This window comes from Thalassophryne amazonica, chromosome 3, assembly GCF_902500255.1.
Source record: "Thalassophryne amazonica chromosome 3, fThaAma1.1, whole genome shotgun sequence".
NCBI classification, from domain to species: domain Eukaryota; kingdom Metazoa; phylum Chordata; class Actinopteri; order Batrachoidiformes; family Batrachoididae; genus Thalassophryne; species Thalassophryne amazonica.
The window spans coordinates 32,238,514-32,263,349 of NC_047105.1; the positions used below are offsets into that span (position 1 = coordinate 32,238,514).

At 39.9% G+C, this 24,836-nt stretch overlaps 1 protein-coding gene across 1 annotated transcript in view; it reads left to right on the forward strand.

The window, feature by feature from the left end:
• The window catches only part of tspan2a (tetraspanin 2a), a 67,113-nt gene that overhangs the window by 35,268 nt on the left and 7,009 nt on the right, over positions 1–24,836 (forward strand). Inside the window, exon 3 of the mRNA XM_034166006.1 lies at positions 4,774–4,871. Coding sequence (XP_034021897.1) covers positions 4,774–4,871 — 98 coding nt within the window. The remainder of the gene's footprint in view (positions 1–4,773; positions 4,872–24,836) is intronic.

Here is a 24,836-nt window from a genome sequence, read left to right on the forward strand (position 1 = left end):
GTCCTTTGATCTCCACATTAGAGACATTACAAGGACTGCCTTTTTTCATTTGCGAAATATAGCGAGGATTCGTCCTATTCTGTCTATGGCTGATGCTGAGACTTTGATTCATGCATTTGTCTCTTCTAGATTGGACTATTGTAATGCTCTATTCTCTGGCTTACTGCAGTCCAGGATCAGGGGTCTTCAATTGGTTCAGAATGCTGCCGCCAGACTTTTGACATGGAGCAGAAAGTTTGACCACATTACGCCAATCTTGGTGTCCCTGCACTGGCTTCCTGTTTCTGCAAGATCGGATTTTAAGTATTGATTTTAGTTTATAAATTGTTCATGGACTTGCACCTCCCTATCTGGCTGACTTGATAAGCCCCTATGTACCAGCTCGGGCCCTGCGTTCTCAGGGTGCAGGACTTCTGTGTGTTCCCAGGGTGCAATAAGAAGTGTGCCGGTCACAGAGCTTTCTCCTATCGTGCCCCAGCTCTGTGGAACGATCTGCCGGCACACATTCGGCAGTCGGACACTGTGGAGACTTTTAAATCACGTTTAAAGACTCATTTATTTTCCCTGTTTTATCATTAGTGTTATGATGTGTTTTTAATCTTGTACTTTTTTACTGCTGTTTTTTTTTTCTTATGGTTGTTTTATTGTGTTTTACAATTTTTAACTGTTTTATGTTGTGAAGCGCCTTGAGACGATATTGTCTGTGAATTGGCGCTATATAAATTAATAAATTTGAATTTAAATTTTAATTAGGGAGTTCCAACAATGGTTCTGTGCTAGGACCGATTTTATTCACTTTATACATGCTTCCCTTAGGCAGTATTATTAGAAAGCATTGCTTAAATTTTCATTGTTATGCAGATGATACCCAGCTTTATCTATCCATGAAGCAGAGGACACACACCAATTAGTTAAACTGCAGGAATGTCTTTTAGACATAAGACATGGATGACCTCTAATTCCTGCTTTTAAATTCAGATAAACTGAAGTATTGTACTTGGCCCCACAAATCTTAGAAACATGGTGTCTAACCAGATCCTTACTCGGGATGGCATTACCCTGACCTCCCGTAATACTGTGAGAAATCCTGGCGTCATTTTTGATCAGGATATGTCCTTCAATGCGCATATTAAGAAAATATGTAGGACTGCTTTTTTGCATTTGCGCAATATCTCTAAAATTAGAAAGGTCTTGTCTCAGAGTGATGCTGAAAAGCTAATTCATGCATTTATTTCTTCTAGGCTGGACTATTGTAATTCATTATTATCAGGTTGTCCTAAAAGTTCCCTGAAAAGCCTTCAGTTAATTCAAATGCTGCAGCTAGAGTACTGACGGGGACTCGAAGGAGAGAGCATATCTCACCCATATTGGCCTCTTTTCATTGGCTCCCTGTTAATTCCAGAATAGAATTTAAAATTCTTCTTCTTACTTTTAAGGTTTTGAATAATCAGGTCCCATCTTATCTTAGGGACCTCATAGTACCATATCACCCCAATAGAGCGCTTCGCTCTCAGACTGCAGGCTTACTTGTAGTTCCTAGGGTTTGTAAGAGTAGAATGGGAGGCAGAGCCTTCAGCTTTCAGGCTCCTCTCCTGTGGAACCAGCTCCCAATTCAGATCAGGGAGACAGACACCCTCTCTACTTTTAAGATTAGGCTTAAAACTTTACTTTTTGCTAAAGCTTATAGTTAGGGTTGGATCAGGTGACCCTGAACCATCCCTTAGTTATGCTGCTATAGACTTACCCCCAATCTCAATTCTCTTTTGTACCCCTTCCCCTTGGCCCTACCCCTACCCCTTTAAAACAAGGGGTGAGGTGAAGGGGTAAGCCTCTAGCCCTATGAATTGAAACACCCCTCCGCCTTAGGAGAAAAAAAAACTGCCGGTGTCAAACTGCCGTCTTCACTTTTGTTAACATGGCAACCGAAATGCAACTTGTTGCAGTAGCCTGTTTGCTCTTTTTATTTTCTCGCCTTTCTGCGTAAATGCAAAGAAATAGAAGAAGTTGCAGATTTCTTTGACGCATTGCAATCATGTCAGTTAATTAATTTAATTAATTTGTAATTTATAATAATAATAATGAATATTTAATAATTAATTGATTGGTAATTTATTAATGTTAATGTTACTCGTAATTCATCAATAATAATAATTAATATTCTTTGATTAATCATTAATTGATTGATTAGTAATTAATGAATTAGTAATTAAAATAATTTATGATAATCATTTATTAATTTATATAGCGCCAAATCATGACTAATCGCCTCAAGGCGCTCCACAAACATCATTTAAAAGCAGAATAAAATGAAATAAGATTAAAACACAATAAAAAAAAATTTAAAACATAAATAAGTAAAAGAAGTAAAATAATAAAAATAATAAAGACACACAATTATAAAATACTAATGATAAAACAGGAAAGCTGTTTATTTATTTAAAATAAATAAACACAAAATCCACCAGTCTGTGTGCAATGAATGTATACATTATACAAGTTTCACTTTTTGAATAGAATGACTGAAATAAATCAACTTTTTCATGATATTCTAATTATATGATCAGCACCTGTATGTATGTTATGGGCTGCATCTAGTTCTGTTAACCTTATATTTCTTTTTCAAATTCTCCCATTTTTTGCATCCAGCCCTATTTGCTTTAGAAATTTCCTTGACAAATAATATCAGTCTATTAGGACGTCAGGTTATGTGTTACACATACACGTGTGTATATATTTTCCAACTTATTCCCACTGATGAAACTTCTCCTCATTTTCTGCCTGAAAGCTTATTAGGAGTCGCGTGTGTTCAGGGCTCCGTTTGTTTACAAAATACACACGTTACAGACCTTGAAATCCAACAGCAGGGGTTGATATTATGCAAAGATTTATGAACATACAAATTAACGTGCTTATCCTTTATCATGATTTTCTCCGTTGTGAGATATAAAAGTGTTTTATCGTAGCGTTCGTGTGTATGTGCATTATAACACCTCAGCGCACGAGTGAAGTTACAATATTCTTCACAACGACAATATACGCAACATGCATACATGTTGCTGTCATAGACAATTGCCCGTAAAGTTTTTTGGCAAGTTATAACTTTCTAAACAGCGTAATTTGTAATGAAAGCCGCTTCATTTATGCGTCTCTTTCGGCGCCATGTTTGTTTTTTCGGAGACAGCAGTAAGCTCCTCCTACCCCTCCAAACGGAGTGTGCATCCAGATTCACTCCAAACGGAGGGGTTTGTAGCCCTCCGCCCACCCCTCCGCCTCGCTCCAAAAAGAGAATTGAGACACCCCTCCGTCTCTCGTGCCCGTGCAAAACGGGGGGAAGGGGTAGAATTGAGACTCAGCCTTAGACTGCTGGGGGGTTCCCATGATGCACTGAGTGTTTCTTTCTCTTTGCTCTGTATGCACCACTCTGCATTTAATCATTAGTGATTGATCTCTGCTCCCTCCACAGCATGTCTTTTCCTGGTTCTCTCCCTCAGCCCCCCAGTCCCAGCAGAAGACTGCCCCTCCCTGAGCCTGGTCTGGCTGGAGGTTTCTTCCTGTTAAAAGGGAGTTTTTCCTTCCCACTGTCCCAAGTGCTTGCTCACAGGGGGTCATTTTGACCGTTGGGGTTTTTCCGTAATTATTGTATGGCCTTGCCTTACAATATAAAGCGCCTTGGGGCAACTGTTTGTTGTGATTTGGTGCTATAAATAAATTATTGATTTGATTTAGTTATACTCTTACTGGCCGTTATTAGGTACACCTGTTCAATTGTTTGTTAACGCCAGTGGTTAATCAACCAATCACATGGCAGCAACTCAGTGTGTTTAGGCATCTAAAGTGGTGAAACCGAGATCAGAATGGGGAAGAAAAGGGATTTAAGTAACTTTGAACGTGGGATGGTTATTGGTGCCAGACGGGCTGGTCTGAGTATTTCAGAAACTGCTGATCTACTGGGATTTTCACACAAACCATCTCCAGGGTTTACAGAGAATGGTCCAAAAAGAGGAGATATCCAGTTCTGTGGACAAAAAATACCTTGTTGATGTCAGAGGTCAGAGCAGAATGGGTGGACTGGTTGAATGCTTGATGCTATCATGTCAATACGGACCAACGCTCTGAGGAATGCTTCCAACACCTTGTTGAATCTATGCTATGAAAAAATAGGGCAGTTCTAAAGACAAAAGAGGGTCCAACCCGGTATAGCAAGGTGTACTTAATAAAGTGGCATGAGTGCTTTAGTGATTTTCCAGTTTGATCAGGATCTGAGCCAAAGACCCTCTAGTCACAAGTGAACCTCTCTAACCCTGAGGTCGTGAAGTCCAGCTGTACGAGTTTACCTGAAGACATTGCTTCTTATAGCTACACGTTCCTATAAGAATAGCTGCCAGTTAAGCATGTATACTCGTGCTGTCAGTCTAAACCAACTATACTTTGAATTTGTGTGCACTTATCAGTATACCCCAAGTATACTTGATTTTTTGGTGTATTTCAGTATAAAACTGTGTACATTAAGTACCATCTTTTAAGTACAGTGTGCACGACCAGTCAAATGCCCTTTCCTGTTAATCTGTTGGTGTTCAGACAGAACAAGTCTTATATGAACTCTGCTCCAATACAGGCTTCAAAGGACTGTGATGATGCTGCCACCCTCAGCTGAATATAAGATCTGCAGTCTTTCCTGTCAGACCAGGCACCCCTGAGTTGTAGCTTTGTTTGTTTAACGTTTATATCATGCCATAAATCACCTCCTGTTTCCTTTCTTTTGTCTTTCTGCAGCTGTCTACATCCTCCTCGGCGCAGGAGGACTCATGATGCTGGTCGGGTTCTTCGGCTGCTTCGGTGCCGTGCGTGAATCTCAGTGTCTTCTGGTGTCGGTGGGTGCTGCTCTTTTTTCTGATAATTACAATGATACATGCAGTTGGAATTATTTCTGGAACGGTAAACTCTTATTTTGAAAGAAAGGCCTCACAGGCGGCAATGAAACAATTAAAGTCTGGTTTGTGTGCTGCAGTTCTTCGTGTGCCTTGTGATAATCTTTGGAGCGGAGATTGCTGCCGGCGTGTTTGGATTCATAAACAAGGCAGGTACGGTTATTTATCATAAATTACATTATAACAGATTTATCCCTCATGATACGATTTATTACCTCTGCCAATGAAGTTAGAGGAGGTTATGTTGTCGTCTCTGTTTGTCTGGTTGTTTGTCTTGATCAAGACATAAATCCAACACAGGCACGAGATAACATGTAGCTTAGTATTTTATTTTTTTTTATTCATTTTTTAGGAGCCTTAAATTTTTTAAAGCTTTAACTTTTGAAGCCCTTATTTCTAATTTGGTAGTACATAAGCAGAGGATTTGATTGATGGATCAGTGGGCCTTTCAGCTTTTGTTTAGCCATGGCAACATTTGCACAGAAGACAGGCAGCACAGTGGCTTAAGGCCCCTGACACTTGCACGACTTTGATGCACGCACTGTGTTGTGCAGGAGAGTAAACCTGTCGTTAATGGGTGTAGACCATGGAGGTATATAAGAACTAGAGAGCGCACTCCCAATGCTGCACACTAAACGAAAACGTCCCTTCATGGATAGCAACATGACGCCTCCTAACTGGGCAAAATATTGATGAAGTACATGGATGTTGATGCATTTTCAATGGAGATTCATGATTGAACACACTCAGAAAAATGCTCGCAAAATACGTGTTAAAAATGCCATTTTGACCTGGATATTGAGCCAGTAAAATTAAATTACTTTATGTCAGGAAAGTATTAAATTTACTCGGACACACACACACATTCCCAAATATTAGTGTTGAAAGTTACACGGATCTGCGATGTTCAAGCTGCTGAGCTGAGGCATCCTGCTGCAGCTGTTCAGCGCAGTACTGCTCCTAAAACCATTACAATACATTTATATATTATTTTTACACAATTATCCTTTATTGACCGAGTTTCATTCATGAAGTCAGTGGTGTGGGTGCAGATCTCTATGTGTGGGTGTGACTGTGAGCGGCACAGCGCGGGTCATTATAATCTCATTATTTTAAGGTGCAAATTTAAAAAAAAAAATCCTGTCTTGTCAAATAATTTTAATCACTAACGACAAGTATTTTAACTAGACATTGGTCTAGCAGTGGAAAATATCAACTAGACATAAGTGAAGAGTTAATGATCCGAGTCATCGGGCGACACAGGTACGGCAGGAAACATACAGCTGTTTATCATCCAAATATCACGGACAAAGTGACAAGAAGAACCAAAACCACTTACTTTTGGAAGAAAATATTTTCTCCTTGTTCCTCCGTTTGTGGCTTTGCCAACATGCGCTGCTTTCCGGCATATTCCACCTGTTTCTTGAACTTCTATGCACGCAAATCACTAACTTGCCCGGAATTAAAATGGCGATCACGCCTCCTTGTCGGCACATGGCTCAGCGATACTGCGCTCTCTAGTTCTTATATACAGCTCCATGGTGTAGACTGAACATGAGAGGGGCGCCGGCGCATGCAATTGTGCAAAGAGAATTTTGAAATGTTCAGAAAATCTTTCACGTATAAATGTTGTGCAACAAATGTAAAGTGGTAGTGAACGATGCACGATCTGCTCACCAACACTATGTGCAGCTCGTCAAGTCGAGTAAAGAAGACGTGAACTGTGTGAGTGGTTGTCAGCTAGGGATGGGTATTGATAAGAGTTTATCAATATCAGTGCCATTTATCGATCCGATTCCTTATCGATTCCCTATCGATACCTCTTGTGAATTTTTTTTGTGTACTAAAGTAGGCTTTTACAAGTTTTCTATGTTAACAACATTTTATTGAGTCTTAAAGTAAACAAATATGAATTGGTCACTGGATCCTTGATCTCTGGACATAAATAAAAATAAACAAAATCTGTAGTTTTTGTCAAAGCATTCCTTTTCAGACATTTTGGCATGAATATCTCTCCATACCTCTGAGCTGAGGTCAGCCAGCTGCTGCACGTCAGCGCTAGTACGTCTCATTTTGGGAGGGAAAAAAAAGCAAACGTTTTGATCGATTGCAGTTTGTTTGCCTTACAACATTTGGAAAGAGGTGTCATTTGATTTAAACGGCGTTTCGCTTTGAAGTTATTAATTCCGACTGGACTATCGTTCTAACTTGACTACGGCCAGAGAGTCCGCGCAGCATTTGGGGCTGTGTGAACATACGGAGGACGATTGTCATTTCGTTCTCGCAACAAGACGGGAGTCCCAGTTAGTGGTTTAAATCCACACAAAAGTGACTCACGATTGACATATTCAGAGATGAAAGTGGTGAAAAACAAAAAAAAACCCCCTGTAACCCAAAATTACCCCCAACACCACCCGCACGAAAATGTTTGAATTCTAGAAGCTCTGAAATGCAATCTGGGACTATTCCAGACAATAAACTGCAGTGAGATGCAGCATCCATTTAGTGAGAAAAAACAAAAACAAAACAACTTTCCTTATTCAGATTCATTCCAGTAGTATTCTGCTCTTACTAGGATGCAGCAGTTTTCTAGCTTGGCAGATAGTTCTGGAGGAAATCACTGAAGGAATTAACACATTGAAAATATGTTTGACCGAAACAAATTAAACTTAAATAAAACAGGGATGAAGTGGAGGTGTAAGAGTCACTAGGTGTTCACAGGAAACATTTATTTTATATTATTTATTTATGTTCATTGTTAGTTGGTTTTATATTTTCTGTTGAGGTGAGCTTCATAGATAATTGGCAAAGCCTTCTGGGGAAAACCTGGTCTTGTTAGGAGAGACGGCATCCATCCCACTTTGGTTGGAGCAGCTCTCATTCTAGAAATCTGGCCAATTTTCTTAAATCCTCCAAACCGTGACTATCCAGGGTTGGGACCAGGAAGCAGAGTTGTAGTCTTACACACCTCTCTGCAGCTTCTCTCCCCCTGCCATCCCCTCATTACCCCATCCCCGTAGAGACGGTGCCTGCTCCCAGACCACCAATAACCAGCAAACAATATATTTAAGCATAAAAATTTAAAAAGAAAAATATATAGCACCTTCAACTGCACCACAGACTAAAACAGTTAAATGTGGTCTATTAAACATTAGGTCTCTCTCTTCTAAGTCCCTGTTAGTAAATGATATAATATTGATCAACATATTGATTTATTCTGCCTTACAGAAACCTGGTTACAGCAGGATGAATATGTTAGTTAAATGAGTCAACACCCCCGAGTCACACTAACTGCCAGAACACTCGTAGCACGGGCCGAGGCGAGGATTAGCAGCAATCTTCCATTCCAGCTTATTAATTAATCCAAAACCCAGACAGAGCTTTAATTCATTTGAAAGCTTGACTCTTAGTCTTGTCCATCCAAATTGGAAGTCCCAAAAACCAGTTTTATTTGTTGTTATCTATGTCCACCTGGTCGTTACTGTGAGTTTCTCTGTGAATTTTCAGACCTTTTGTCTGACTTAGTGCTTAGCTCAGATAAGATAATTATAGTGGGCGATTTTAACATCCACACAGATGCTGAGAATGACAGTCTCAACACTGCATTTAATCTATTGTTAGACTCGATTGGCTTTGCGCAAAATGTAAATGAGTCCACCCACCACTTTAATCATACCTTAGATCTTGTTCTGACTTATGGTATGGAAATTGAAGACTTAACAGTATTCCTGAAAACCCCCTTCTGTCTGATCATTTCTTAATAACATTTATATTTACTCTGATGGACTACCCAGCAGTGGGGAATAAGTTTCATTACAGTAGAAGTCTTTCAGAAAGCGCTGTAACTAGGTTTAAGGATATGATTCCTTCTTATGTTCTCCAATGCCATATACCAACACAGGGCAGAGTAGCTACCTAAACTCTGTGAGTGAGATAGATTATCTCGTCAATAGTTTTATATCCTCATTGAGGATAACTTTGGATGCTGTAGCTCCTCTGAAAAAGAGAGCCTTAAATCAGAGTGCCTGACTCCGTGGTATAACTCACAAACTCACAGCTTAAAGCAGATAACCCGTAAGTTGGAGAGGAAATGGCGTCTCACTAATTTAGAAGATCTTCACTTAGCCGGGAACAAGAGTCTGTTGCTCTATAAAAAGCCCTCCGTAAAGCTAGGACATCTTACTACTCATCACTAATTGAAGAAAATAAGAACAACCCCAGGTTTCTTTTTCAGCACTGTAGCCAGGCTGACAAAGAGTCAGAGCTCTATTGAGCCGAGTATTCCTTTAACTTTAACTAGTAATGACTTCATGACTTTCTTGCTAATAAAATTTTAACTATTAGAGAAAAAATTACTCATAACCATCCCAAAGACATATCGTTCTCTTTGGCTGCTTTCAGTGATGCCGGTATTTGGTTAGACTCTTTCTCTCCGATTGTTCTGTCTGAGTTATTTTAATTAGTTACTTCCTCCAAACCATCAACATGTCTATTAGACCCCATTCCTACCAGGCTGCTCAAGGAAGCCCTACCATTAATTAATGCTTCGATCTTAAATATGATCAATCTATCTTTATTAGTTGGCTATGTACCACAGGCTTTTAAGGTGGCAGTAATTAAAAATTACTTTTTTTTATTACTTAAAAAGCCATTACTTGACCCAGCTATCTTAGCTAATTATAGGCCAATCTCCAACCTTCCTTTCCTCTCAAAATTCTTGAAAGGGTAGTTGTAAAACAGCTAACTGATCATCTGCAGAGAATGGTCTATTTGAAGAGTTTCAGTCAGGTTTTAGAATTCATCATAGTACAGAAACAGCATAGTGAAGGTTACAAATGATCTTCTTATGGCCTCAGACAGTGGACTCATCTCTATGCTTGTTCTGTTAGACCTCAGTGCTGCTTTTGATACTGTTGACCATAAAATTTTATTACAGAGATTAGAGCATGCCATAGGTATTAAAAGCACTGCGCTGCGGTGGTTTGAATCATATTTATCTAATAGATTACAATTGTTCATGTAAATGGGGAATCTTCTTCACAGACTAAGGTTAATTATGGAGTTCCACAAAGTTCTGTGCTAGGACCAATTTTATTCACTTTATACATGCTTCCCTTAGGCAGTATTATTAGACAGCATGCTTAAATTTTCATTGTTACGCAGATGATACCCCAGCTTTAATCTATCCATGAAGCCAGAGGACACACACCAATTAGCTAAACGCAGGATTGTCTTACAGACATAAGACATGGATGACCTCTAATTTCCTGCTTTTAAACTCAGATAAAACTGAAGTTATTGTACTTGGCCCCACAAATCTTAGAAATATGGTGTCTAACCAGATCCTTACTCTGGATGGCATTACCCTGACCTCAAGTAATACTGTGAGAACAAATCTTGGAGTTATTTTTGATCAGGATATGTCATTCAATGCGCATATTAAACAAATATGTAGGACCTGCTTTTTTGCATTTGCGCAATATCTCTAAAATTAGAAAGGTCTTGTCTCAGAGTGATGCTGAAAAACTAATTCATGCATTTATTTCTTCTAGGCTGGACTATTGTAATTCATTATTATCAGGTTGTCCTAAAAGTTCCCTGAAAAGCCTTCAGTTAATTCAAAATGCTGCAGCTAGAGTACTGACACTGACTAGAAGGGGAGAGCATATCTCACCCATATTGGCCTCTCTTCATTGGCTTCCTGTTAATTCTTCTTCTTACTTATAAGGTTTTGAATAATCAGGTCCCATCTTATCTTAGGGACCTCATAGTACCATATCACCCCAATAGAGCGCTTCGCTCTCAGACTGCAGGCTTACTTGTAGTTCCTAGGGTTTTTAAGAGTAGAATGGGAGGCAGAGCCTTCAGCTTTCAGGCTCCTCTCCTGTGAAACTAGCTCCCAATTCGGATCAGGGAGACAGACACCCTCTCTACTTTTAAGATTAGGCTTAAAACTTTCCTTTTTGCTAAAGCTTATAGTTAGGGCTGGATCAGGTGACCCTGAACCATCCCTTAGTTATGCTGCTATAGACTTAGACTGCTGGGGGGTTCCCATGATGCACCTAGTGTTTCTTTTTATTCACCTCTTTTTGCTCTGTATGCACCACTCTGCATTTAATCATTAGTGATTGATCTCTGCTCCCCTCCACAGCATGTCTTTTTCCTGGTTCTCTCCCTCAGCCCCAACCAGTCCCAGCAGAAGACTGCCCCTCCCTGAGCCTGGTTCTGCTGGAGCTTTCTTCCTGTTAAAAGGGAGTTTTTCCTTCCCACTGTCGCCAAGTGCTTGCTTATAGGGGGTTGTTTTGACCGTTGGGGTTTTTCTGTAATTATTGTATGGCTTTGCCTTACAATGTAGAGCGCCTTGGGGCAACTGTTTGTTGTGATTTGGCGCTATATAAATAAAATTGATTTGATTTGTTGTGTTTTTAATCAGGTCCTTTTTGTCTTTTTCTCTAAAATTGTATTGTAGCATTATTAGGTATTATTTCTATTATTGTTGTTGTTGCTATTGTTATTATTATTATTATTTTATTATTAATATAGAAACAAAAATTAATTTAAAAAATGTTACAATTTGTAATACATTTGATTCTTTTACAACAAACGCTGATCCATTATTATACAGAAAACAAATGCACACAAACGTACTGAGATGCGAACAGCTTAATGCTAACTTTAACATTGAAAACGCCATAGACATTCTAACACATTAGAATCGGTTCCGCTTTTGAGTTATAAAATACATCTATCAACTGTTTCAGAAGACATTAACAGGTCGGTTTAACATAAAGGTAAATATTACTCACAGACATATGCTCTTTGGGGTTTTGGCAGGGAAAAATTAAGATAAAGCAAAATAAAACAAAGAACCAACGAGACAGCAGATCGGATCAATTCAAGCTTCAAAGAAGAGTTGCGCTGCAGAAACGCTTGATTACAGAACCCCTGCAGGGTCTGTCATCAACGTAGAGACACGATTATTTTCCCAACAAACACCCCCAAAATCAATGGTGGCTCTGAAGGACTGATAAGGGAATTGTTAAGCAAAAAGGCTATTGATGTCAGATCAAATCATTTCTTAACGATGCCCGAAAAGAACCGGTTCTCGATACCCAACCGTAGTGTCAGTGCACTACATCAGAGCGCAGCTCATCTGAACGATTATGACAAGATTTTAAATCTATCACAAATATACTTTTACAGCTGCACACAAGAAGGAAAGAACATGCAACTGTTGTACCAAGCCATGACAATGTAAACAGGACAAATAATTACCTTTTTAGACGGCGCCAAATACTTTCTCATTTTTTGTTCAGCCTGCACGCAAGAAAAGCAGCAGCTGGAGCACTCCTCTGTGATTCTGGAAGCGATTAGAGGCATTTCCAACAGCTAACTTGGACAGAAAATGACAATGTGCGTACAAGTGTACGGATCAAAGTCATGCAAGTGTCATAGCACCTTTAGTGGTTAGCACTGTTGTCTTACAGCAAGAAGGTCATAGGATCGATTTCCAGCTGTGGCCTTTCTGTGTGGAATTTGCATGTTCTCCCTGTGACTTTCTGGGTTCACTCCAGGTGCTCCGGCTTCCTCTCACATGCAAAGACATGCAGGTGGACTGGAAACTTTAAATTATTCTTAGGTGTGTGAATGTGTTCACACACTGTGACCCTTAATTGGAGTAAGTGGTTGAAGATGATTGAGTGACTGAATTGCAGAAGGCTCCACCCCAGTGTGTAGAAAACTATGATGGCATATTAGAACCATTGCAGGAAAACCATCAAGCTGTGGGGAGGATAATATTCTGAGAAAAAACGCTTTGTGAGTTTAAAAGTGGACATTTTCTGAAGTCATAAATTTGTGAGAAATAAACCAACAAAGTAATACCCCCCCCCCACTCACACACACAGCCTTTTTTTTATCGTTTTAATCATTTTTGTTTTATTCATTCATTCATTCATGTACCTTACCTGTAACAGCCTTAATACTCCTTCATAGAAAACATTGTGAACTTCCACAATCAAAAATCTGTTTTGGCACAAGTGACAGATGCAATTTTTTTCACTTTATTCAGTAATTCCAAATACTTATGCAGCGACAGTTTTCCTATTTAGCATTTTAAATGAATTGTGAATATCCTGCAACAAAAACCTCTGTTTGCCAAAAACCAAGTCATTTTCTACGACTTTAACATCTGAAATCAGCTCTGGCCAGCCAATTGCCTTAATAGTTTTGGTCTCTTAAAAACACTGGTGGTTAAAAAAAAAAAAAAGGTCTTTTCATCCACACACCGTTACCTTTATTTAGATAATTACCCACAAATTAAAGCTGACGGTCCGCAGTTTAAAGTCTTACTTGTCTGGTTTGAAATTGAGCACAGAAAGCTAAAATAGGAACACTGTCACCTGTGTCCAAATATTTATGGACTCAGGGGTGGATTGATTTTCCCCCTTCGTTGGACTAATGACACTTTCTGACAGGTTTGCAGGTGGACCATGATTCATGAAGAGATTCTTGGCAAATCTCCAAATAAACCAGACAATTAAAACATAGAGCAGACGAGACAAACAGCGTTCTGTTCATAGCGTTTCAGTGCTGCATACAATAGATCCTCTCTCTGGCGCGCACTTTCTCTCACTCCTTCATTCTCTCACCCCCTCACTCTCTCACTCTGTCGCTTTCTGCAGGCACATACGGTTAGAATGGAGCCTATTCTTGTTGCTGTCTTTCAGGCCGTGACCTAAAACGGTGACTTCACTTCATCAGCTGTCTGCAGCGCTTTTGTTGTGCTGACTGCTGCTGCTGCCTCTCGGTGTATCGCAACACGGTGGGCAGGGCAGGTGATGGGCGTCGTCCAGAGGGGGGCCTCATTAGAACGCCGAATAAAATGTGCCAACCTGAGGGAAGGAGATGAAACACTTAGTCTCAATGAGCTGAACGTTGCTGATTAGATTTTGTGTGTGTGTGTGTGTGTGTGTGTGTGTGTGTGTGGTGTGTGTGTGGGTGTGTGTGTGTGTGTGAGAGAGAGTGTGTGAGAGACCCTTTCACACACGCAGCAGGAGGTGGTCCATGTCAGGCGGTACTCACCTGATGGCAGTACTCATTCAACAGTAAAACTCAAACAGGTGAGGGGGCGGAGCCTGGGTCAAGCATGCACGAGGCACGATGTAATGCAAAAAGAAAAAAAAAGCTATATGCGTGATGATTTCAGACTCAGCCGTGCTGACAGAAGGTCTCATTGTCTCTGGTGTAACTTGCTCATCTTGTTCGTTCTCTGATGTTTGCGTTCATGCAGTTTTGCACCAGTTCCATGATAGCAACATCATCAATACACACGTTCACGTTGTGTGCTCAATAAGTCTGTTTAATGTGTGGTCCAGCTGCGTTTCTCACAGGCAGTAATGCTGAGATATGTTCTGAGTGCTCTCTGTTGTGTGAAAGAGGCGACTGAGGTCAGATCTGGCAAAAAAAAAAAAGCTGATTCAGGTCACTTCAGCCCGTAATGTGAACATAATCATGATGATTTGAACTCAGTGACCCGGCCTTGGCAGAGGGAAGCTGTTCTCACAATTCTCCATCCAGTCCTGGTGAGTGGATGATTACTGTATGCAGGCAGCTAAGGTGATGCAAACTGACCATTTGACCCCTGTGACCTTGATCTTCGTTCAAATGATTTACCTCTGGATGACCTTGCCAAAGCAAATTAGGTTGAAAGTCAGATTCCTTGCGCTGACCGTGGGTCAGTCTTCATCAATATAGTGGAACTAGCATGTTGCCCGCGGGGATCCGCGGTCTCTAGATTGAGTAGTGTTTATAAAATAGGTAGCTGACATTTTTCAAGGGTGGTAATAAATAATGCAAAGTTTCTATAATGAGTTGGAATGGTGTGGTGAGTCCAAAATGTTTTTAGAACTTCGACCTCAACAGTTTTTAGAAGAAGAACTCAACCCTTTTATTTCCTGTTAATTACATAATTTTTTAATGTGCATTTTGTTAGTCTGCTCTGTGTCAGCCTGATCCCGTCATATCTCAGAAGCTAAGCAGAGCAGGATCTCGTTAGTACTTGGATGGGAGACCTCTTTGGAACACCAGCGGCTGTGTGTGTTTCTCCAGGTGAAACTGGAGTTGTGTCAGGAAGGGCATCCAGCGTAAAACTTGTGCCAAATACCAATGCGGATCTGGCTATATCCACTGTGGCGACCCCGAACAAAACCGGGCGCAGCCGAATGAACAACAACAACATAATTTTTTAATGTAAATTTACTGTCTTAATGTATTTATAAATTGTTTAGGTTCTTGTTATCATGCACACACTATTATTATTATTATTATCATTATTACTATTATCACACTATTATTATTATCATTACTATTATTATTAGTTTTTTTATTATTAGTTCTATTTTGTCAATTGATTTTTAAACAAATCACAATAGAAATAAGTGTTTTCACTTATTGTTATGTCATCCATGTATTTTAAGGTATTTACAATTATGTACTTACATTGAACTTGCTAAATAAAATCATGCAGGCACTCATATAAATGATTTACTGCCCCCTCCTGTAATGGCATGTGAATCCAGAATGTAAATATCAACATCCGATGTTCAGTGTTGTTAGCTAATATCCATAGTTTCTCCAAAAGTATTTGCCTGATCAACTTTCTGTTTTCGCAATGTTCATCCTTGACCCAAAACACATAAGCATACCAAACAGCAAATGTCAGCTCTCTCTAGTTTGTCTGTGACCGAAGTTATACACATGCACACATACGTCTTTTCTGCATTCTGCCACAAACAGGTGCTTTTATTTTTACACACACATAAACAGACACAGTGGCAGAAGACATCAAATGCAGAAGAGTTTTCACTCATGGTAATGGACACATGACACTTAACTAAACTGACTAAACCAATTGAACTACAAAAACACAATAACTCAATAACACTAACAACACTGTTAAACTAACATGAACCACAATAGCAACATTTAAAACCCCAAACCCTGAACTCCCATGGTGCATTGAAGCACAACTTCTGCTTGGGACTCCATCGAGGGCGGCTGCATCTCCTCCTCTCCTCTCCATCTGTGTTTTTCTCTATCTCTGCCCCAACTTTCAAAAGTCCCAACTTCACCAGACTGTGTATTCTTCATACCATATTTGGAATAACCATGGAATTGATCAGCTGGTTTCTCAACGCTATTGACACCATTTTTTTTCAACAAGGAATCAGGGCTGGGGGACCCTGCATGCCCAGATGGAACCTATCCTGCGAGCTATGTTCTCAATGCCTAGGAGAAGTGGCACATTGCATGCTTGGCACCACTCTCTGTGGAAGAGGTTGAGGATTTATTCTTATTTCCTTTATGGTAGGAGGTCTTTTGCTGCTTGGATTATGTGCTGCCCTGACCTACCGGAAAATTTGCAAGACAGCTGCTACCAAAAACCACAACCCCACCTCTGTCCGCCATGATTAATGAGGTGGGCAAGGCTGTACATTCTCAGACTGCATTAACTTTTGAACTTAAACGCAAGTTGGAAGCCATCTCAGAGCAATTGTCTGCCCTGCAAGGAATTGATGTTGGAGACCTGTGAGTATTCACAATTAGATCTGGATGGTTAAAGAGAGGCCGTATTGGAATTCTGTGTCTCTCTGCTTAATCCAAACATGGCAGCCTTATCAGCTACCAAAGGTCAAAATGCCCTGCTGTTTTCCTCCAGAAGGATTTCAATGGCCTTGGTGAAGCATTTGGCTCCCTCTTCATCTGCCCTCTTCTACAGCCACTCCAGACTCTATGCACACACAGACAGAGACTGATATGAACTCATCTGCACACATGACGTATGTTCCTAACTCCTATCCCTCCTTTGTGTTTCTGTTCTGTGTTTCTGGATAAATGAGCCTGTTGTGGTAATGTTAACCACATTGGCAGGGTTGTTACAGGGGATCTCCATAGTTTGCCATGTCATTTTGGTGGCCATCTTGAAAAAAAAGCTGCCATCTTGGAATTTTGAGTGGCTGATTGATCAGATTTGCAAAGTTTTGCCATAAAAATCAATTTTGCCTAATTTTGCATTTTTATCAAGATTTGCATGATTTGTTTTCTCTGTTATCTGCTAGATTAATAAACCACATTTGATAGAAATCAGCCAAATGACCATATTCAGTTTGTGGAAAGTGTCTTAAATTCTTGGGAGGAGAAGGGGAACAAACAGACAGACAACTATTTCAAAATAAGAGTATGATTAAGTGTTGAACTGCTTTAAACTTGAAAGAATAAATAAATAAATAAAATGCTCCATCCTTCCAGATTAGACAGATAAATGGACTGCATTTATATAGCGCTTTTCCATCTGTATCAGATGCTCAAAGCGCTTTAACCACTAGACCATCACCTCCCCAGATGATTTAATGTTACTTAAGGTATAAAAGACGGTGATCTCTGTGATTTATTTCGGGCAGTCAGTTGTTAAGCTTTTGACACAAACACAACACCTACACTTTGGGGGGATCAAAGGAAACCTCTGTCATACTCAGTGGGTTGTGTACATTCCGGATGCTTGTATTAATGACACACGGACACGGAAAGTGTCTGCTGGATGTCACGACTTCAAGAGGGAGCGCTGCAGGCCAACCGTTAAAGCCGGCGGTTAACTGATGGAAATAGAAGTGGCTGTGACGGTTTCCGTGTCAGCATGCCAGAGCAGGAGCTGTCTGGACTCATTATTTTTCCATCGCTAACCAGGTGCTCCGCTCAGCATCAGCCTTTAGTTAGCACACAGCCGCGTCTTTACTCTTTTTTAGTTGAACTGCAGGAAAACAACAGCTTGCAGTCGTCCCGTGTGGATTAATTAAACTGCTGCATGTGTCGCTCAGGGTCCCCTGAGCGGGGCCCTCGGGGAGCCCCCACCCCCCGCACATACCCAATAAAGTCTTCAGTCATGACGGCTGGGAGTCAGAGAGCAGACAAAGGGGGTGACGACATCCCCAGCTCGGAGGGAGTTAGACGGCGGCGTCTCGTTTTTAGATATCGACACCAACATTTGATTTGACTTTTGCTGTTTGTTTTGATCCTTTAATGCGCACGGCACCCTGAGCGCATTTTGATGTGGCGCAGAGCTGTTTCTACACTCCTAGGTCATGATGACACGTAGCTGGGTTGGATTCCACGTCTGGAACAGCACGAGCCAATGTCTGGCTCAGAATGCTGACAGTTTGTCCTCAGATTGTCCCAACAAGCACAGAGTCACCTCAGAATCAATATTTTGACGGGGATTTATCTGTCTGGGAATGTAAGAATTTATGCAGCTGCCTCCGAAACTATACATGTGAAAGGTCTTGGAACATGTGACTGACATGTGTTTCTTGTGAACCGTGTGTGTGTGTGTGTGTGTGTGTGTGTGTGTGTGTGTGTGTAAGAGAGAGGGACAGACACTTTGACAAACTTTTCACCACCAGACTTAACAGTTGCATTCAGGTTCATAAGTATTTGGGCAGTGACAGTATTTGTAATTTTGTACCTGCACACCATCAGAATAGAGTTGAAATGAAACAAAGATGTTGTGCTTGTAGATGTGGACTTTTAAATTGAATTCAGTGGGTTTATCAGAAATATCACCAAACCCATTTAGGAATTACTGTCCCTGACCCCGTTTCTGTTTCTGACCCTGTGAGTAATTGCACAAACTAAATATTTTGTTTTTATGTGGAAATCTTTTACAGCTTGTTGTACTTGAGGCAATTCAGGGCATGGATACGTGAACATGTCTAAGTCCATGAACCTGACTTGGACTTTATTTAGATCAGTCTTTAAGAAATACAGACAGCATACTAATGCTCATGAGGGAAGCTACCAAGACACCTATGACATCTCTGAAGAAGTTATAGGCTTTTGTGAGTGGAGATAGTATGCTGAGGGCAACATTTGCTTCATGGTGGAATGGAATAAAGAATGATTTTAGTACAGGAAAACACATCAAGTCGCAGTTTGAGTCTATCATGTGCCTTCTGGAAAACTGTAGCTGGAATTCCACCTCTTCTTTTTAAGAAAGCCCATCTCTTTGCCACAGACTGATAATACTTGCACTATGCACAAGTTCTACCATTCCCAGCCACAGAAGCCTCTAACTCCTTCGCAGTTGCCATGGCTGTCTTGGTGGTTTCCCTCACTTGAGAACTGCCTATGTCAGACAGATGTACTATACAGTTTGTATTGCTTAATGGTTGTATTAAATGAAGTCTGAGACACATTCAGTGACTCTGAGAAAAGCTGCAATCTAAGCACATCTTGATGGTTTCCTTTCAGCTCCATTGTGGTGGTGCACAGAGGCAAAGATGCAAGAAATGTTATTGTCCAAATACCTATGGACCTGACTGTGTGTACTTTGACAAAAGATCATAGAAGAGTTTAGATACGGAGGCCCTGTTTCAAGGTCGAAGATGTAAAGGTCAACGAGAATTGTCCATCAGAAAACTTTATAGATGCAGTTAAGCCCTTAAGTATTTGGACACACCCCCAAACCACCTGCACCAGATGATACATGTCTGAAATACTAGTTCTGGATGGCTACTCTAGACTTTAGCCTTGGATTTGTGTATGTATGTGTACATGTTTTAGAAGGATCGGCCAGTGTAATGACCACAAAGAGCTGTGTGTGGGAGAAAAATAAGCCATTATGAAGCCAACAAAGGAAGGAAGGTCAATCAAAAGATGACACAAATACAACAATGTGGAAAGACAAAGAAATCAACTGCTGGTGTAACCTGACCAGAAAAATACAAATTTATTTCATTCAGTGAACGTGAATAAACCTCAAGTTTACTTCCTTATCTTACTTTGTAGTATACTTGTAATTGTACTAGTTCAACACTTCTTGGGACTAAACTGGCCCACTTTTTAGTTTATGAAAGAATACTTGGAAGTACGCTTTGAGTGTAAGAGTAGTACAGTTTGAAGGCACAACTAATTTTATTTTACATTGCAATTGATCTTCTCGACAGTAGTTTAACTTTAACAACTTTAACTAGTAATGACTTCATGACTTTCTTTGCAAATAAAATTTTAACTATTAGAGAAAAAATTATTCATAACCATCCCAAAGACATATCTTTATCTTTGGCTGCTTTCAGTAATGCTGGTATTTGGAATCATATTTATCTAATAGATTACAGTTTGTTCATGTAAATGGGGAATCTTCTTCACGGACTAAGGTTAATTATATAATTTTTGGTCAGCTAGCATTTAGCTTCGGTCCGGATAAAGTGAGGAACCTTGGAGTAATTTTTGATCCTGCATTGTCCTTTGATCTCCACATTAGAGACATTACAAGGACTGCCTTTTTTCATTTGCGAAATATAGCGAGGATTCGTCCTATTCTGTCTATGGCTGATGCTGAGACTTTGATTCATGCATTTGTCTCTTCTAGATTGGACTATTGTAATGCTCTATTCTCTGGCTTACTGCAGTCCAGGATCAGGGGTCTTCAATTGGTTCAGAATGCTGCTGCCAGACTTTTGACATGGAGCAGAAAGTTTGACCACATTACGCCAATCTTGGTGTCCCTGCACTGGCTTCCTGTTTCTGCAAGATCGGATTTTAAAGTATTGATTTTAGTTTATAAAATTGTTCATGGACTTGCACCTCCCTATCTGGCTGACTTGATAAGCCCCTATGTACCAGCTCGGGCCCTGCGTTCTCAGGGTGCAGGACTTCTGTGTGTTCCCAGGGTGAATAAGAAGTGTGCCGGTCACAGAGCTTTCTCCTATCGTGCCCCAGCTCTGTGGAACGATCTGCCGGCACACATTCGGCAGTCGGACACTGTGGAGACTTTTAAATCACGTTTAAAGACTCATTTATTTTCCCTGTTTTATCATTAGTGTTATGATGTGTTTTTAATCTTGTACTTTTTTACTGCTGTTTTTTTTTTCTTATGGTTGTTTTTATTGTGTTTTAAATTTTTAACTGTTTTTATGTTGTGAAGCGCCTTGAGACGATATTGTCGTGAATTGGCGCTATATAAATTAATAAATTTGAATTTAAATTTTAATTAGGGAGTTCCACAAGGTTCTGTGCTAGGACCGATTTTATTCACTTTATACATGCTTCCCTTAGGCAGTATTATTAGAAAGCATTGCTTAAATTTTCATTGTTATGCAGATGATACCCAGCTTTATCTATCCATGAAGCCAGAGGACACACACCAATTAGTTAAACTGCAGGAATGTCTTTTAGACATAAAGACATGGATGACCTCTAATTTCCTGCTTTTAAATTCAGATAAAACTGAAGTTATTGTACTTGGCCCCACAAATCTTAGAAACATGGTGTCTAACCAGATCCTTACTCGGGATGGCATTACCCTGACCTCCAGTAATACTGTGAGAAATCTTGGAGTCATTTTTGATCAGGATATGTCCTTCAATGCGCATATTAAGAAAATATGTAGGACTGCTTTTTTGCATTTGCGCAATATCTCTAAAATTAGAAAGGTCTTGTCTCAGAGTGATGCTGAAAAGCTAATTCATGCATTTATTTCTTCTAGGCTGGACTATTGTAATTCATTATTATCAGGTTGTCCTAAAAGTTCCCTGAAAAGCCTTCAGTTAATTCAAAATGCTGCAGCTAGAGTACTGACGGGGACTCGAAGGAGAGAGCATATCTCACCCATATTGGCCTCTTTTCATTGGCTCCCTGTTAATTCCAGAATAGAATTTAAAATTCTTCTTCTTACTTTTAAGGTTTTGAATAATCAGGTCCCATCTTATCTTAGGGACCTCATAGTACCATATCACCCCAATAGAGCGCTTCGCTCTCAGACTGCAGGCTTACTTGTAGTTCCTAGGGTTTGTAAGAGTAGAATGGGAGGCAGAGCCTTCAGCTTTCAGGCTCCTCTCCTGTGGAACCAGCTCCCAATTCAGATCAGGGAGACAGACACCCTCTCTACTTTTAAGATTAGGCTTAAAACTTTACTTTTTGCTAAAGCTTATAGTTAGGGTTGGATCAGGTGACCCTGAACCATCCCTTAGTTATGCTGCTATAGACTTACCCCCAATCTCAATTCTCTTTTGTACCCCTTCCCCTTGGCCCTACCCCTACCCCTTTAAAACAAGGGGTGAGGTGAAGGGGTAAGCCTCTAGCCCTATGAATTGAAACACCCCTCCGCCTTAGGAGAAAAAAAAACTGCCGGTGTCAAACTGCCGTCTTCACTTTTTGTTAACATGGCAACCGAAATGCAACTTGTTGCAGTAGCCTGTTTGCTCTTTTTATTTTCTCGCCTTTCTGCGTAAATGCAAAGAAATAGAAGAAGTTGCAGATTTCTTTGACGCATTGCAATCATGTCATGTTAATTAATTTAATTAATTTGTAATTTATAATAATAATAATAATGAATATTTTTAATAATTAATTGATTGGTAATTTATTAATGTTAATGTTACTCGTAATTCATCAATAATAATAATTAATATTCTTTGATTAATCATTAATTGATTGATTAGTAATTAATGAATTAGTAATTAAAATAATTTATGATAATCATTTATTAATTTATATAGCGCCAAATCATGACTAATCGCCTCAAGGCGCTCCACAAACATCATTTAAAAGCAGAATAAAATGAAATAAGATTAAAACACAATAAAAAAAAATTTAAAACATAAATAAGTAAAAGAAGTAAAATAATAAAAATAATAAAGACACACAATTATAAAATACTAATGATAAAACAGGAAAGCTGTTTATTTATTTAAAATAAATAAACACAAAATCCACCAGTCTGTGTGCAATGAATGTATACATTATACAAGTTTCACTTTTTGAATAGAATGACTGAAATAAATCAACTTTTTCATGATATTCTAATTATATGATCAGCACCTGTATGTATGTTATGGGCTGCATCTAGTTCTGTTAACCTTATATTTCTTTTTCAAATTCTCCCATTTTTTGCATCCAGCCCTATTTGCTTTAGAAATTTCCTTGACAAATAATATCAGTCTATTAGGACGTCAGGTTATGTGTTACACATACACGTGTGTATATATTTTCCAACTTATTCCCACTGATGAAACTTCTCCTCATTTTCTGCCTGAAAGCTTATTAGGAGTCGCGTGTGTTCAGGGCTCCGTTTGTTTACAAAATACACACGTTACAGACCTTGAAATCCAACAGCAGGGGTTGATATTATGCAAAGATTTATGAACATACAAATTAACATGCTTATCCTTTATCATGATTTTCTCCGTTGTGAGATATAAAAGTGTTTTATCGTAGCGTTCGTGTGTATGTGCATTATAACACCTCAGCGCACGAGTGAAGTTACAATATTCTTCACAACGACAATATACGCAACATGCATACATGTTGCTGTCATAGACAATTGCCCGTAAAGTTTTTTGGCAAGTTATAACTTTCTAAACAGCGTAATTTGTAATGAAAGCCGCTTCATTTATGCGTCTCTTTCGGCGCCATGTTTGTTTTTTCGGAGACAGCAGTAAGCTCCTCCTACCCCTCCAAACGGAGTGTGCATCCAGATTCACTCCAAACGGAGGGGTTTGTAGCCCTCCGCCCACCCCTCCGCCTCGCTCCAAAAAGAGAATTGAGACACCCCTCCGTCTCTCGTGCCCGTGCAAAACGGAGGGGAAGGGGTAGAATTGAGACTCAGCCTTAGACTGCTGGGGGGTTCCCATGATGCACTGAGTGTTTCTTTCTCTTTTTGCTCTGTATGCACCACTCTGCATTTAATCATTAGTGATTGATCTCTGCTCCCCTCCACAGCATGTCTTTTTCCTGGTTCTCTCCCTCAGCCCCAACCAGTCCCAGCAGAAGACTGCCCCTCCCTGAGCCTGGTTCTGCTGGAGGTTTCTTCCTGTTAAAAGGGAGTTTTTCCTTCCCACTGTCGCCAAGTGCTTGCTCACAGGGGGTCATTTTGACCGTTGGGGTTTTTCCGTAATTATTGTATGGCCTTGCCTTACAATATAAAGCGCCTTGGGGCAACTGTTTGTTGTGATTTGGTGCTATATAAATAAAATTTATTTGATTTGATTTAGTTATACTCTTACTGGCCGCTTTATTAGGTACACCTGTTCAATTGTTTGTTAACGCCAGTGGTTAATCAACCAATCACATGGCAGCAACTCAGTGTGTTTAGGCATCTAAATGTGGTGAAACCGAGCATCAGAATGGGGAAGAAAAGGGATTTAAGTAACTTTGAACGTGGGATGGTTATTGGTGCCAGACGGGCTGGTCTGAGTATTTCAGAAACTGCTGATCTACTGGGATTTTCACACACAACCATCTCCAGGGTTTACAGAGAATGGTCCAAAAAGAGGAGATATCCAGTTCTGTGGACAAAAATACCTTGTTGATGTCAGAGGTCAGAGCAGAATGGGTGGACTGGTTGAATGCTTGATGCTATCATGTCAATACGGACCAACGTCTCTGAGGAATGCTTCCAACACCTTGTTGAATCTATGCTATGAAAAAATAGGGCAGTTCTAAAGACAAAAGAGGGTCCAACCCGGTATTAGCAAGGTGTACTTAATAAAGTGGCAGTGAGTGCTTTAGTGATTTTTCCAGTTTGATCAGGATCTGAGCCAAAGACCCTCTAGTCACAAGTGAACCTCTCTAACCCTGAGGTCGTGAAGTCCAGCTGTACGAGTTACCTGAAGACACTTGCTTCTTATAGCTACACGTTCCTATAAGAATAGCTGCCAGTTTAAGCATGTATACTCGTGCTGTCAGTCTAAACCAACTATACTTTGAATTTGTGTGCACTTATCAGTATACCCCAAGTATACTTGGATTTTTTGGTGTACTTTTCAGTATAAACTGTGTGTACATTAAGTACCATCTTTTAAGTACAGTGTGCACGACCAGTCAAATGCCCTTTCCTGTTAATCTGTTGGTGTT